Source organism: Rhagoletis pomonella, unplaced genomic scaffold (genome assembly GCF_013731165.1).
Source record: "Rhagoletis pomonella isolate Grant_MI unplaced genomic scaffold, Rhpom_1.0 Rhpom_scaffold_00008, whole genome shotgun sequence".
Classification (NCBI taxonomy): domain Eukaryota; kingdom Metazoa; phylum Arthropoda; class Insecta; order Diptera; family Tephritidae; genus Rhagoletis; species Rhagoletis pomonella.
In genome coordinates, this window is record NW_023458562.1 from 34,304,879 (window position 1) to 34,320,193 (window position 15,315).

Sequence of the window (15,315 nt, forward strand, 5' to 3'; positions counted from 1 at the left end):
AAAAAAATGTATTGAAAAGATTTCGGTGCCAGGCGCCAGCTACATTTAACAATTTTAAGGTGATCAACTAAAAAATCTGGTTTGGTTTCTTACGTGTTCTACTGCTATATTTGTATGAATGCACGTATGTAGAAGCGTTCGTATATATGTAATTAAATATGCATACACATTTGAAACGTTTGCTTGGTACTTTTAGGCGGTAATCAGAAATTATTATAATTCAAAAAATTCTTTCCCATTTGATGCTAAAGTGGGGTTTGTTTTCACTTTTTAAAGTAAAAAACAAAATAGTCCTGACAGCAAGTTAAAAGTTTTCGTAATTTTATGAAACCATGGGCGGTCCCATAATTCTGTGCATAAAATTAAAAAAATGCTTAAATCTAAACTGAAGTGATACGAAAACTTCAAAATGGTATTTAAAATAGCTTCGAGTTTTTCGAGTTTATAGTACTTATAAATTTTCCTCATATCCTTAAATGTTCTTCCCCTTTTCTGAGACTCTCATGAAAGAGCTTATAATAAAATCCATTACCGTTCGGAGGCGCCGTAAAGCTGTAGGTTCGTCCATTTGTGTAACAAAGCCTTCCATCGTTGTTCCACGTATTTATGTATGAAAGAACACGCTTGCTGAGACGTTTGTTGTAATTTGGATGTGCTTTTCAATTGCCTACTGATAATGATAGTGGTGCCGCGTTGATAAACTCCCCGTTTCATTTTTGTTCAAGAAAAACCATCATGATTCCAAAAAAAATCTGGAATTATATGTACAATAAAATATATATATTTTTTTTGATTAGTCAATGTTATTACGTGGAGCTGAAGGTTACCATTTAATGGTTTTTACATAATTTATTAGATATACGTACATACATATCTGGATAATATTAAATATTATTCCTTTTTTTACTTACAGGCGCACCAGAAGTTTAAATGCTCCATCGCCATTTCAACAATTTGGACCATGTGGACGAATAATGAAAAATCAAGCAATGGTTATGTAAGTTTTTAATACAAATCATATAGCTATTTAAAAAAAAATAAACTGATACACATGTAATAATAATAATGTCCTCGGCATCAATGCAAAAGAGCTTAATTGACAATTTTAAATTTTCCAAAAGTTTTTTAATTTATATTAAAAATGTTGGCAAGCTGTTGTTGCCAATAAATTTCGAATTTTGTAAAATATGACTTATGCCGGATTCCTATTAAACATTTAGTGTCATAAATTTTATTGGCAAATTTTAGCATCAGAGAGATTTTTAGAATAAGTCATTAAGTTTTCACAAGCCATTTTTAATGGCATACATTTTTTGTCAATTTGTAATACCTGTGTCATTACGTTAATAAAAAATTGTCGCTAAATTCTTTTCCATATGGTATTTTTTAAACAGCACAAATTTTTCGTCATTTCATTGCTTGGTGGAAATTCGGCATAATGGTATGGGTATTTTGCATTGATTAAGGCGGCATGTGTCGAAAATAAGAATAATAAAAAATTAAAAATATATACCCATGCAATCACATATATTTAAACAAAAGGAGATATACATACAAATGAAATGAAAATCAGTAAATCAAAGAAACGAGTTCCAAAAAAATCAAATCAAAAGAAAACGTAAATTACATTACGAAAGATAAAATATAAATGTTAAAAACATATTAAATATAAAAATGCACATATGTATTATGTATAAAAAATAACATTATATCGATGGCTGAGTGGAAGATCGACCTATCTCGGCAGCCAGTTCGAAAACGCTCTATCTCAAAAAACTTCAAGAACGCCCTATTTCAGAATTTAATTGAAAAACACCCTATCTCAAAATTCGGTTCAAAAACGCCCTATCCCACTTCAAAATGTATTGAAAATATGCTGATATAGGGCGTTTTTGAATCGGCAGCTGAGATAGGGCGTTTTTGAAACGAATTCTGAAATAGGGCGTTCTTGAAAAGTTTTTTGAGATAGAGCGTTTTCGAACTGGCTGCCGAGATAGGTCGATCTTCCACTCAGCCATCGATATGTATGTATATATAAAAATATGTGAAAATAAAAATATATAAAAAATTAATATATATAAGAAATTAATATATATAAGAAATTAATATATGTAAAAATTTAAAATATATAAAAAATAAAAAATAAATAAAAATAAAATAAAATAAAATGTAAAAAATAAAAATTAAAAAAAAGTGAGACTAAAAACAAAACATTCCTTAAAAAATAAACAATAAATAAAAAAGCTATATAAAAAATATATAAAAGTAAAAAAGGACAAACAAAAATTAAATTAAAAAATATAAAGAATAAAATAAAAAAAATTTAAGTAAACATTTTAATTAAAAGTAAAAAAAAAATAAACAATGACAATAAAAATTATAGTGAACTAAAATTTAATAAAAAAATATATTAGAAATTCATTTTTTCAGAACAAAATTTGCGTTTAAAGGGCATATAAATTGTATGACCTACATGAGAAAACGGCCCTAACAGAAGAATGAATAAAACAATAAAAAAATAATTGAGATTAAATTTAATAATAAATAAGGTAAAAAACTAATATAAAAAATTTAGCATGAAGTGAAACTAAAAACAAAAGATTACTTTAAAAATAAACAATTAAAACAAAAAATGCTAAATAAAAATACTTAATCGGCTTTCAGACACGTCAAGTCTTGCTTTCAAGTCTGCTTGGTTCGCAGGTGATGGAGGTAAGAAGAGAGGGGAAGAGTACACTCGTCTCACCTCCTTCGCCTACAAACGAGTAGACTTAAAAGCAAGACTTGACGTCTCTGAAAGCCGACTAATGCTATAATTTTTTAGTAACGCAAAAAAATAACGCCCTCTTCCTCCCATCTCTCCTTTCAGGCAAATTCAGGATCCTGCCAGTCAGCGTCTGACCTGGTACAAACCACCGCTCACCGTGCTCGTCATAAAGAAAGTGCGTGATTCGACGGTGTTGGCGCCCTTTGTGCAGCTAGTTGAATGGCTGGTACAGGAGAAGCACATGGTCGTTTGGGTCGAGTCGGCGGTGCTCGATGACCCGCTACTATTAGAAGATAAGAAATTTCAAAATATCAAAGAGAAACTGGTGACATTCAAGTAAGTCTTTGAAACAACTTTTACTCACAGTGCAATGTAATTAACTTACTGTCCGTTTTTATTTTTTTCATACGCCCACACACAGAGATGGCCGTGATGATCTAACCGATCGTATTGATTTCATAGTCTGTTTAGGCGGCGATGGCACACTGCTGTATGCCTCTTTGCTCTTCCAGCAATCAGTGCCGCCAGTAATGGCATTCCATTTGGGTTCGCTCGGTTTTCTAACACCATTCCAATTTGATAACTTTCAAGAGCAAGTGACAAATGTGCTCGAAGGACATGCTGCGCTAACATTGCGCAGTCGCTTGCGTTGCGTCATCTATCGCAAGAGTGATCGTCGCAAGGAGTCGGAGAGTTTACAACAAAATCAAAGAAAAAATCCGTATAATCATCAAACAGAAAAACATTGTACTGCACTGGAGGATAATCAAGTATCAAGCAGTGCTAGTGGTGGCACAGGCAAAGCGACCAGTCGTGCATCAACAAATATATTGGTGAGTGGGTGAATTTTAGCGCGTCCCCTGAATTTTGTAAAAAAAAAAATGTGTTGGATACTGATTGTCTTGCAGGTGCTCAACGAAGTCGTCATCGATCGTGGCCCCTCACCGTACCTGAGCAATATCGATCTCTTCTTGGATGGCAAATACATAACATCCGTGCAGGGTGATGGCTTAATTGTGTCCACGCCCACCGGCAGCACAGCGTATGCCGTCGCTGCTGGCGCCTCGATGATACATCCCTCCGTGCCGGCCATAATGGTAACACCCATTTGTCCACATTCATTGAGCTTCCGACCGATTGTGGTGCCCGCCGGCGTGGAGTTAAAGGTAAATATGAGTTGGTTTTTTTTTAAGATACAACTTTAAGTAACGCTGTTATTCGCTTTTCACATGTCTACAGATCTCCATCTCACCGGACAGCCGCAATACATCGTGGGTCTCGTTTGACGGTCGCAATCGTCAGGAGCTGCTGCACGGCGACTGTCTACGTGTGACCACCTCAATTTACCCCGTACCCAGTATATGCGCACAAGATCAAATTTCCGATTGGTTCGATTCGCTGGCGGAGTGTCTGCACTGGAATGTGCGCAAGAAGCAGAAATGTTTGGATGAGTTGTGCGATTTAACCGCATCCGGTTCGGAGGATACACTCGATGATCTGGATCGCGTTAATGACTCCATATTAGATAGTTAGATGCATGCAAGCTTGCAGTGATTGGGTGGCGTTTACATTTTCTGAGGAGCTGCTGTGTAGAAACAAATGGAGTTGAAGAATGTTTGAGAATGAATTGAATTTGAAAAGCGCAGCGCCGTCAAAACGATGCCTGCATGCTACGTGTAAGCGCATATTTATGAAAGATAGTAGTGTGGTTTGGGAAAGATCGTGGAAAGCGCGCAAATTTTGTTTCATTTGTGCATTTTAGCTTTAGCGATATTGTGTTAGTGAATAAAGGATTGTGAGCAGAAGAATTATAAGAAATTGTAACAAATAATGAATCGATTTGTTGGCAATTAGTATATAGCGTAAATTTGTTATACATATACTGCAAAGAAAAAATTACAATAAATAAAGTAAAGTGAAATGTGATGTGATGTGGCATGAAGCAAATAAAACAATGGAGGTATTTGATATACGTGCACCTGCTTCGACTTTTGTTTTGTAATAGAAAATGCGCTATTAGAAATTCTAAATTTTTGCACATGTAAGAAAGCAAACAATTTAATATCGTTGTTGTATAATATTGATATTGGAAAAATTACTAATACACAAGCATACAATGTGGTAAACCAAATCATAATTAATTCAATCATTGATGTAGATATATATACATATTTGTTGACTGATTCGCATGCCATATGATTTGTGCGCGTATGTTTCTTTGTTTGCAGCTGGAGAGCCATGACTAGCTAACACTTTTTTCTAGTTATAAATATGTACATCGATATCCATATTTCCTACGCACTTGGAATGGAAAACTTAAAGCTCAAATCGTTTTGTGTTAATATTAAATTTAGTGCAGTATATATGAACAAATTATAATAATTATTAGCAATATGCAAGAAAAATGCTGACACCTTATAAATTTTAGTGGGAAAAATTCGCACTTTGCACGCGCTTATTATAGACTAATTGCACTATGTAGCCTTAAATTATTGTATAAAATTGGAGATTTGGCTTTTAAGTATCTGAAAAAAGATAAATTGGAGATTATTGCAGCGATTGTTTAAAAATACAAGTAATTTTAATATTACGTTTCACTAGAATTAGGGACGGTTTATATTTACAATTAAATATTTGAAGTTTTACATAAACTATTGGCTTGTGTTAATTTCTGCTTTGAATGTAAGAATGACCTTTTCAAAGGAATAGCATTGAGATTGCACCGGTAGGGCAGCGTGGTGGGTTGAAAATGTAGTACATATAGTACATATTCGCAAAACTAGCTGCCAAATATAGTAAACCTTCATTTTTGGTTTTTCTCTCTGAAGTAAGTTTTTTTAAGGATTTGTAAATTTCATGGTTATGAATAATTAAAAAAAAAAAAAAACTTTTTTTTTAATTTAGTACAATGTAGAATAATAATATGGGTGTCGAATCAAAGAGAAAAATCTGTAAATTTAAATAAAAAGAAATGTTTTGGTTCACACGGACGAATTGGTATTGAAATCTTACTTTTATTTAAGTCGCAATGCCTATATTTCACCAAAAAATTTAATTTTGTTTATTTCTAAAGCATTTCTTTCGTTTGGCACCCACATTGTTATTCTGCATTGCACTAAATTTTTTAATTAATTTTTTTAAATAATCATATCCATCGTACAGTTTTATAAGTAACGTAACTCTTCTTTTTAACGTTTTTTCTGGCAGGCTGTAGGTGTGTTTTTGGTTAGAGTATTGGTGTTTTATTTGCAATAAAAAAGGAATAAATTGTAATAGAAAATGTAGAAATTGTAATAGAAATGGAAGAAATTCTAAAAGATAACAAATGCCAGTTTTAGGTATTTTTTGGCAATCAGCTGATAGTGTTTTTACTTAGGAACTGTACGATGATCGTATCTTTAAAATTTCAAAGCTTTAAAAAATCCTGCCGTCAGAAAGAAAAACAAAAAACGCAGTTTTATAATATTTGGCCCCTTGTGTGTATAAAACTGTCTTGTCACAAAACTCTGCCAACTAATTATTTCATAAATTATTGTACATTCGAAATTTTTATGTGAAATGATAAAAAATGTTTTCACTTCATCTTTTAACGTCAGGAGCATCGTACAGTTTCCTAAGTAAAAACACTACTAGAATGAAGAACAAACATTCCTTAAAATTTGAAAAGTAAAAATTACACTACTAAAAATTTAAAAATGTTCTTAAAACTTGCAAAAAAAAATTTGGAAAAGAAGTATCACTGTTGTTTGTTTTTAGGAGTAGGGTGGGAGTGTCATTGATAAAATTAGAGTGCGAGAAAGTTTTTCTTACAAAACCTTTCATCATTGAACCATGGGGCGCGATTGAAAACCTGCTTTTGGAATGTTCGCTTAGCTGAGCAGCACAAACGCTGATTATTGGGCTGGCAAAGGATGGATCGAAGCTTCTCAAATCAAACAAAATTTGCAAGAAAGAAAGTCGCAGCAATTTTTATTTTTTTAAGTTAATTTCTTGAATTTTGTTCATCTTTTTTATTTTATTTTTTAGTATGTTTCCACTAACCCCAAATTGTGCAATACAGATACTATTATCGATTTCAGCTGAAACTGCGATACGAATTTATTTTATTTATATGATGTTTATAATACAAATCATAATTTAACCGTTGGAATTGCATTTTTTGATCGAATTTAACAGTTACTTTGTGAATTGTATTTTTATTTTTGATTTATATTTTTACGATCTTACTATAACCGTTATTTTCATATTTAATTTTTGAGAACATAAAAGATTTAAAACGGTCAAAAAATGCAGCAGTTTCCATTATAACGGTTAAAAATAATCGAAACAAAATCAAAAAATTTAAATCACGACAGCAAAAATAAAAATAAAAATTTCACGATTATTCAATATGACAGAAAAAAATAAGGAAAAACGATTGTGAATAAAAATCTTGGGTTTTAATGGTTATTTTCGATCCCTACTGAAAATATTTTAGTTTAATTTTTAATATGAAAATTATTAATGAAAGTTGCTCATAATAAAAATAACAGCCCCATTAAAAAATATCTAACATGGATTTGAAATGCTTTTCTGGATTACATTTACAAAAAAGTTGCATATTTATAGAGCAATTCTCCCAAGTTTAAATGTAAAAGGATTGATTTTTTTGTAATTATTATTCAATATATTGCATATCTAATTACAATAATAAATATTTTTCACTTTTTAAAATGCTCAAGAGAAAGGTAACAAAATTTTAAGTAACAATTGTATTGAACTTAAGCCCATTTTTGTAAAAAAATTTTTTTTTTTGGAGTGGATGATAAATACGAAAAAGCAACAACAGTTTACAGGGAGCGAACGTATGCAGCTCAGTGGGTAGAATGCTGTCTTTGACGACGGAGTGTTGAAATAGATACCTGTGGGCTCTGTGAAGAACTTTTAACATCAGTGGCCAATTGTTGTCGTTTTTCCATTTTTTTTATTCAAAATACTTCAAGCTCAATGTAATTATTGTTGATTGAAAAGTAAAAAAACGTTATCTTTCTTTCTTTTTTCTTAAACAAATCAAGGTACTTTTTTATTTTATACTCGTAATATTCACCGTCCCTAACCAAAATTTATGCACCAAATTTAAAAAAAATAAATTTGTAAATATTTCGTAATTTTGATTAGAATCAATTTTGGGCCCAGAGCGAAGCGCAATGAGCGGGCAAAGTGCCAAGCAATTTCGTCAGTAAATTTAAAGAGTCTTTGTTTAGTTTTTAGGCTTTAATATTTGTATGTATATACAAATTTGCATACTCTAAATTATACACATATGTATGTACATATGTATATGTTGTATATATGGGCATGTAAAAAAGATCGACCATTTTCTTTGCGACTCTGAAAAAAACACAGCCACTGAACTTGTAGTAATGTTACTTTTAATGTACCTTTTTTATTATGAATAACAAAATAGTAAAATAAATATCTATATAAATTTAATTACATATAAACATACATGTATGTACATATTCATAGTATATACATAAATAAATACATGTAGAGCCCTAGCCACCAAAAAAAAAAAACGTAATCAACATTGTTTTCAAAATTTCATTTTTGATGCAGAAAAGCATCTTGCTGACCGAGCATTTCTGTTTTAAAAAAGAAAATTAAAAAAAAAAATCGCCAACGTTATTTTCGAGGTTAGTCGATATTTACCTGTATATTTACGTACATATGCAAGCGTTTGTTGGTACACATATGCACATATTCAAACTTAGTAAGAAATTAACTGGTTGAATTACTGAACATATGTAACTTCATTAGCAATGCAAACATGTGTATGTGTAATTTTTGCCCTAGTTTATGAAGGCATGCAAAGATAAATGTTAACTAAGTAATTTAATTTGTATTTTATGTGTGAGCAACTTCACTTAGTTTCTTATATTCTATTATTTCTCTCTTGGTTTTCATTTTCTATTTTTTGTGGAACTCGGCACTGCACATTACTCAGCCTACGTACATATGTCTGTATGTACATACATATGTAAACATTTATGCACTAATGTCTCTCTATCGTTTACTTGCTCTTGTGTACGTTATGCTTTATATTTTAAACAGCGTGTTTACATATTTTTTATATGCTGATAATAAAGTAAAACAAAAACATCTATTGAAATATCCAAAATAAAATCTGGTTTTCGGCTACAGAGTAAGTATGAGTTCATAATTTCCTAGGTTCAAACAATGTAAATCACTTTTCATAAGAAAATGTGTTGGTTATGGGTAAAAAGATGCAAAATGAAAATCATAATTTTCTCACTACTTAAGTGGGTATATGCTTTAAAATTTTTAGGTAAGTATTACATAGGTTTGATGCTAACATTACATTGTAAAAAATTACAAAAATTTATTTCGGAAAAATTTTTTAAAAGAAAAACTTTGATGAAGTCTGCCAACTTGATCTCATATAAAAGTAGAAGGCCTAAGCTAACTCTGCATATAAATTTCATGTTGAAAATACTAAACGCTATCAAGCTATGACCCTTTAAAAGTGCGGGTCATAGGTATTGTTCCAGTTTCAAATCTTTTGAATTTTTACGTACTAAATAATAATAATCTAATTATTGCATATAAGACTAGAAGCGTTTAGCATTTTAACGCTATACATATGTTTCATGAAAATAGTTGCTTTACTTTTGAAGTTATAGTCCTTTGAAAGGCATCATGCGGCCTTTTTCTCGTTTTTCCTATTTGTACAGTTATGTGTTTGTCTGAGCTGAGTGAGCACTCGGTCGATTTACAGCTACACGTTGCTAACAGCTCAGGTGTATGTTTTTAACAGCAGTGTTTACGGCTAAATGTTGCTAGCAATACGTACACATGCTGCTAACAACTGAGCCGGAAGTTGCAAACAGCGATGTTCTCAGCCAGATGTTGCTAGCAGTAAGGTCACATGTTACTAAACAGCATGCCTGTTTGTTGGTGGACATCAACATGGGATTGCTCAGATAAAAATAAAAGAACGTTAAAGTTAAGGTAAGTTACCAGCGTAAGGTTAACAAAAGTGGCATCTAACGAAAGGTATTGGAAGAAACTTTTATTTAAACATAGTGTCGAAGAATGTCGTCATACAGAATTTTTGTAAAAAATTGATTTAAAGATACATCGTCATCGCCATTGCAAAACCACCTAAATCGCCGTTGTGGCAAAAATGAGATTTGGTAACCCTGAACTCCAGGCATCGAGATTTATACATAATAATTTTAAAATGGGTATTAAAACAAAAGATTTCTAAATAATAGCTAGAGAATATACCGTATCAAGTCAATGCCTGCAAACAAAACAAGCTTCTTCGTTCGCCTGTAAAATTTGAGTGGCTTAAGATGAGCGGTTTGCAAAGGTATCGATGATATGTATTTCCTTAGAAATCATTTAGTCGGTTCTATAGAACCAAACGTTTAATTTGACTGTTGTTTTGCAGACTTGCGTAAATTTTTTATTTAGTAAAACTACCTTTAGTCTGGAAAAATATTCCATCTGCTGAATTTCATCATCGTCATTGTCGACGATCGTTAGCGCATCAGTAAAGTGGCTGACGATGGCCTAATTATTTTAGAAGTATCACTGAGCTGATTTTTTACATCTTTTTGGGAGAGTGTTACCAGAGAAATTTTAGTTGAAACTTTCAATATTGCCTAAAAAAAGATAAACTACTCATTTTTTTTTTATATTAAATATTCGAAAATTTGCAACATAGCATTAACCATGTTTTTATGAAGAAATAACAAAAAAATTTTACATTAAGAACCTTGGAAATATTTAACTAAAACCACCATGTACTCATTTCTGCTTCCCGCTGTATATCTTATGAAGGAATTGAATAATCTTAATACGAAATGTAAACAAGTAAGTTTTAAGCAAAAAAAAAACCGACTTCAATTCTCATATAAAAATTTAAGATTATCGTCCTTCATGATACAACGATCGGATTTAAACCAAATTAGAATGGGGCCACCTGTGAGGTAACATCTTTCCTTAAAAAGAAGAATTATAGAAATCGGTTAACATGGTCCAAAGTTATGCGGTAACATACATAAAAAAAAATATTCTGACGAATTGATAACCTTCCTCCTTTTTGTGAAGTAAAAATGAAAGCTAACGAAATTTCCCATAAACCGTGTGTCATAACTCCAGATTTTTTTTTTTTAAAAATTAAGAAAATTCAAATTTAACAGGGGAAACGTGTAAATTTTTTTTTAGTTTTGTTAAAGCCTGTTCTGTTAAAAAAAAAATCAAGCTAAAAATCGATGGATAAATAAAAAAGGATTGAGTGGTCAAATGAAGATTCGAAAATATTTCTATATGAAAAGTGAGCAAGGAAGAATGTTACTCATACGCCATGTATACTCTTTCCTGCTCATTTTTCATACAAAAAATCCTTGCGCATTTTTGTTTTTTATTGTAGTATGAACTATTTATATTAAAAAAAAAAAAACAGTTGAAAATTTTAAAATATAAAATTTTGCACATCTATATGGTGAAAAATTATATGTGCCAATATGAGTGTAGTTCCTTGAAGTTTATGTGATTATAAGCTTTAATTTTTCTTAATAAGTTAAACATTACTCTAAATAAGTTAATTTGTGTTTAAAACTTTTTGAGGAGCACCTTAAAATGCATTACTAGAATCGAAAGGGAATAGCCCGAGTCACGCCCTTTTAGTTTTATTTTACTATAATATGCGGCATCACGTAGGTGCAATAAACTTTTCGATATAATTCAACAAACCATCGATCGTATTAGTACCACGTATTTTCCAACTGTTAGCATGGTTGCTTGGAGTAAAAAGTTGCTAAGTCCATTTTTATAGTTTTCGCAGTAGAGAGAATAAATTTCTTATAGCCATTCATTTTAAATATTTTGAAAAAGTTTCAATGCAACGTTTTGTGTAACTCCATACGAAACCGAAGGATGCGATTCATTAACGAATTTTGTAACATTTTGATCTATCGAATTTTCTGTGCCTGTTTTGGACTTAATCTTTTTAGAAACGATACATTTATAACTTCTTTTGCTTCACATATCCAAATATGAGTGTTCACAAAAAGTGGAATAGGAAACGTCATTAATATTTATTATTCACTATCCAACAAAAACAAATAAGTCCGAACTTCAAACTTTGTACAAAAATTAGGAAAGCTCGACGAATCTTCATCAAAATTAAAATTTTTTATCAGAAATCAGAATGCATAAACTAAACAAAATTAAAAATAAAAAATTAAAAAATTTTCTTCTTACACAAAGAAAAAATTGGAATTTTTTTATTTGGGGAAAATGTACGGTACTAAAATTTATTGAGCTGCCGGTATGTAGTATACCTAAAATCTTTTAAAAATTCCGAATAAAAAGGTTAAACAATTTTGATAAACATTTGTTGAAATTCGTTTAATTTTTATAAATCTCATACGAGGGTTGCATAGTGAGCCATACTTTTAAATAATAAAAATTAAATAAATAAAAGAAAAATAGCCAAAACTTGTTAAAATGTCGCGTGTTTATTCGTTTGTCACTCAAAAATTGGCTGCTTTTAGGACCGGACGTTGTCCGTTCCAACAACTTGTGGCATACGAGCATGCAATATACATACATACATCCTATGTACATATCGTCGGTGATACTGCAAAACGGTCTATGTCTATTAGTACGCTTGACACTTAGATGGTGTCTCTTACGTGCACCGGAATGCATCTGTAAATCGTTGCACCCTAATAAAAGAATGACAACACTGTCTACCTCTGGCTGATGAAGATGAAGGGTTTCCAGAAGCGATCAGATACAGATAACAGATCAATTAAGCACCAGAGGTAATAAGTGACATAGAACGTTTTGCAGTATCACCGACGATATATGTATAAGTATGTACGTATGTATGTACACAATTGTTTCAACCATCAACGCTATAAATCATTAACTTAGCGTGGCAATTCCAATAAACAACATCCGTTGGAATTTGGAATAAAGAAGCGCGCGGCAGGCTGCTAGATGTTCCCTATCACAGAAATCTGTCACTTTAGCCACTTCGACTATCCCTTCAGGCCACCTTTAATATTTGTATGTACTTACATACGAGTACATACTTACAAATATGCATATATTCGAATTTGCAACAGATTTTATTCGCTCCTTTTCATTGGCTATGTCTTTGCTGATGCTGCTATTTGGACACGCCTCTCCAACATACTCGTAAGTGCGCATGTCCTGGCCAAAAGCAGCTGTCTTCACTTCAACTGGCTGCACATACAACAACTGCTTGTGTCCATATGCGCTATGTTTTTATTATATTCGCACTACAACTCTGATTCGTTGACCTAATCGTAATTTCTCTAGTGAATCGGAATTTTGTTTTAATCTTCTAAATTACAGGCAATCAATTTTATGTTGTCTGTCTTAAGTGCTGAGCTTAAGGATTTGCGTGAAGTGTTTTTCTATGCTAGTATATGTATAGAAAATTAGATTGCTGATTATTACTAATGCTACTTTCATAACCTTTGAAATACATGGATGAGTAAATATCTTCAGCTTTATTTTTCATCTCTCATTTAACTTCTAAATAGATATTTTGGAAATAATTATATCTAATTTGAAAAATGTTTCAATGTTTGAGAACCAATCGCTTGTATATTTTATGTCAATATTTCAAAACAAATTCATGCCTTAAGCCTTAAATTATTTTTTAGAAAAAAAGTTTTAGGCTTTGGCTATTTGGAAATTGGGAAAAAATGTAATCTACTGTAGTTCTTACAACTTACCGTTTGAGTTTTAAAATTTTGAACAAGCAATTAGATTATATTTTGCCTTTCATGTTTCAAGGATTTTTTTTGCCCAAAATAGCCGCTAAGATTTGATTTTTTCTTATTTTAGTTCCACAAAATTCCGAAAAAATCTTGTATAGTACCGAAAAAATCTCGAGAAAGTGCGAAAACACGGAAAGAGTCCAAAGAATCCCGAAAATGTTTCGAAAAAATCTCAAAACTCCCGAAAAATAAAACACGAAAATATCCATACAATACACGCCCAAATTCCAACTGTTCTCGAAAAATTAAATGCGAAAAATCTTTGATAAAACCAGAAATATCCTGAAAAATAGAACAAAAGTTATGAAAAATATAGGGAAATCCTGAAAGGAAAATAACAAAGTGTGGAAAAATTCTGGTTCGAAAAATTCGAAATATCGTGAGAAATAAAACATGAAGTAAGTCCCGAAAAAACCGAAAGTTTCGCAAACAGTTCTCAAAGTTTTCGAAAAAGCCGAAAATCCTGAAAACTTCAGAAACAATTCCGAAAATATCCCGCAACTCAAAAAATAAACACGACAAAATCCAAAAACTCACGAACAATTTCGAAATGCTCGCAAAAAAGTCCGAAAAGCAAAATACAAATAATCTCAAAAAAAAACCAGAAACATCCCGAAATGTCTTTTTGATTTAAAATTTAAAAAATAACTTATATTCACAGTCTTTGATATGCACCTCTCTGCAGCCTCGACGGGGTGGAACCAAAAGGGAGAGGGGAGCACATGAAGAGGTGGTTAGTGTAAAAGCGGAACATATGCACATGCTTTGGGTATATCGGGGTTGAATGTGGATAAGGAACAGTTAAGTCTGCTTCAGTTTCCAGCTCGCCATTTCGCCAGAGATACTGATTGAACTCAAATGAAAAATTGAAAAAAGTTGGTGAACGCGGTGATAGTGTCTCTGGGAATCCATTGTGCACAGCCGAGAGTACAGTGTTTGTTCCACATAGCCCTGGACCTCGTCCTTTAGTTCGCAGAGATGTCTTCAGATGTGTTTACCTTGTAAGTAACTGTTTGGGTGCTCGCGTTGGTGAATATCCATACGACAGTGTTCGGTCAATGCACTCAACAGAAGGGAAGAGAGTTACAGATGATGATGATGAGCTCTAGAACATCCCTTGACTACCTCCGATCCACCTTTGATCAGAAAGCAGATGCAGTTCCACATGTCCTGATTTTCGACCAGCATTCGCTGAGCTGTCATGAAACCTACATATTTGCCCAAGAGAAGTCCACATTTCGTTAAAGGTATCACCGCTCTTTTCGGTGTTACCCACTCGCTTAAATTTGCGATTGATTTCTAGAGAGCCCCCCTGCAAAAGACCCCTCCACCAAAAGATTGCATCAAGCTATATGTTTGTTCGGGAGCAGAAAGAACTAAAAAAGAAAAGCTACTTCAGTAAGGGTGCAAGAACCACTTTCTTTTTTTTTCATTTCGTTTCGCTAAAAAGGTAGGCAATTTTATTGCGTCTATTAAGACACACTTGGATATACTACATACATATGTAGATATGTACATATCTATGTTCATACGTGTTTAGGTAAGAGCATATGTATGTGACAATAAATATTCGTACATACTTAGTGGTGGCATGCAACAGGCTAAAAGGGACTTAACTACTTTTTCGACGAACAGCATTTGTATGCAGCTAAGATGAAAAGTTAATGGAGCAGAAAGCACTGTCGCCGCGCCGCATAAATACAAAAGGCACACGAAGGG

The 15,315-nt window shown here is 32.3% G+C and overlaps 1 protein-coding gene across 7 annotated transcripts in view; it reads left to right on the plus strand.

Annotated features, from left to right (window-relative positions):
• The window catches only part of LOC118744666 (NAD kinase), a 62,285-nt gene extending 57,546 nt beyond the window's left edge, over positions 1–4,739 (plus strand). For all 7 annotated transcript variants that reach the window (XM_036477838.1, XM_036477839.1, XM_036477836.1 and 4 more), the window contains 5 exons: positions 914–997; positions 2,870–3,103; positions 3,189–3,600; positions 3,676–3,933; positions 4,007–4,739. In XM_036477838.1, the coding sequence (XP_036333731.1) occupies positions 914–997; positions 2,870–3,103; positions 3,189–3,600; positions 3,676–3,933; positions 4,007–4,300 (1,282 nt within the window). In that variant the 3' untranslated portion in view covers positions 4,301–4,739. The remainder of the gene's footprint in view (positions 1–913; positions 998–2,869; positions 3,104–3,188; positions 3,601–3,675; positions 3,934–4,006) is intronic.
• The last annotated feature ends 10,576 nt before the right edge of the window (positions 4,740–15,315 follow it).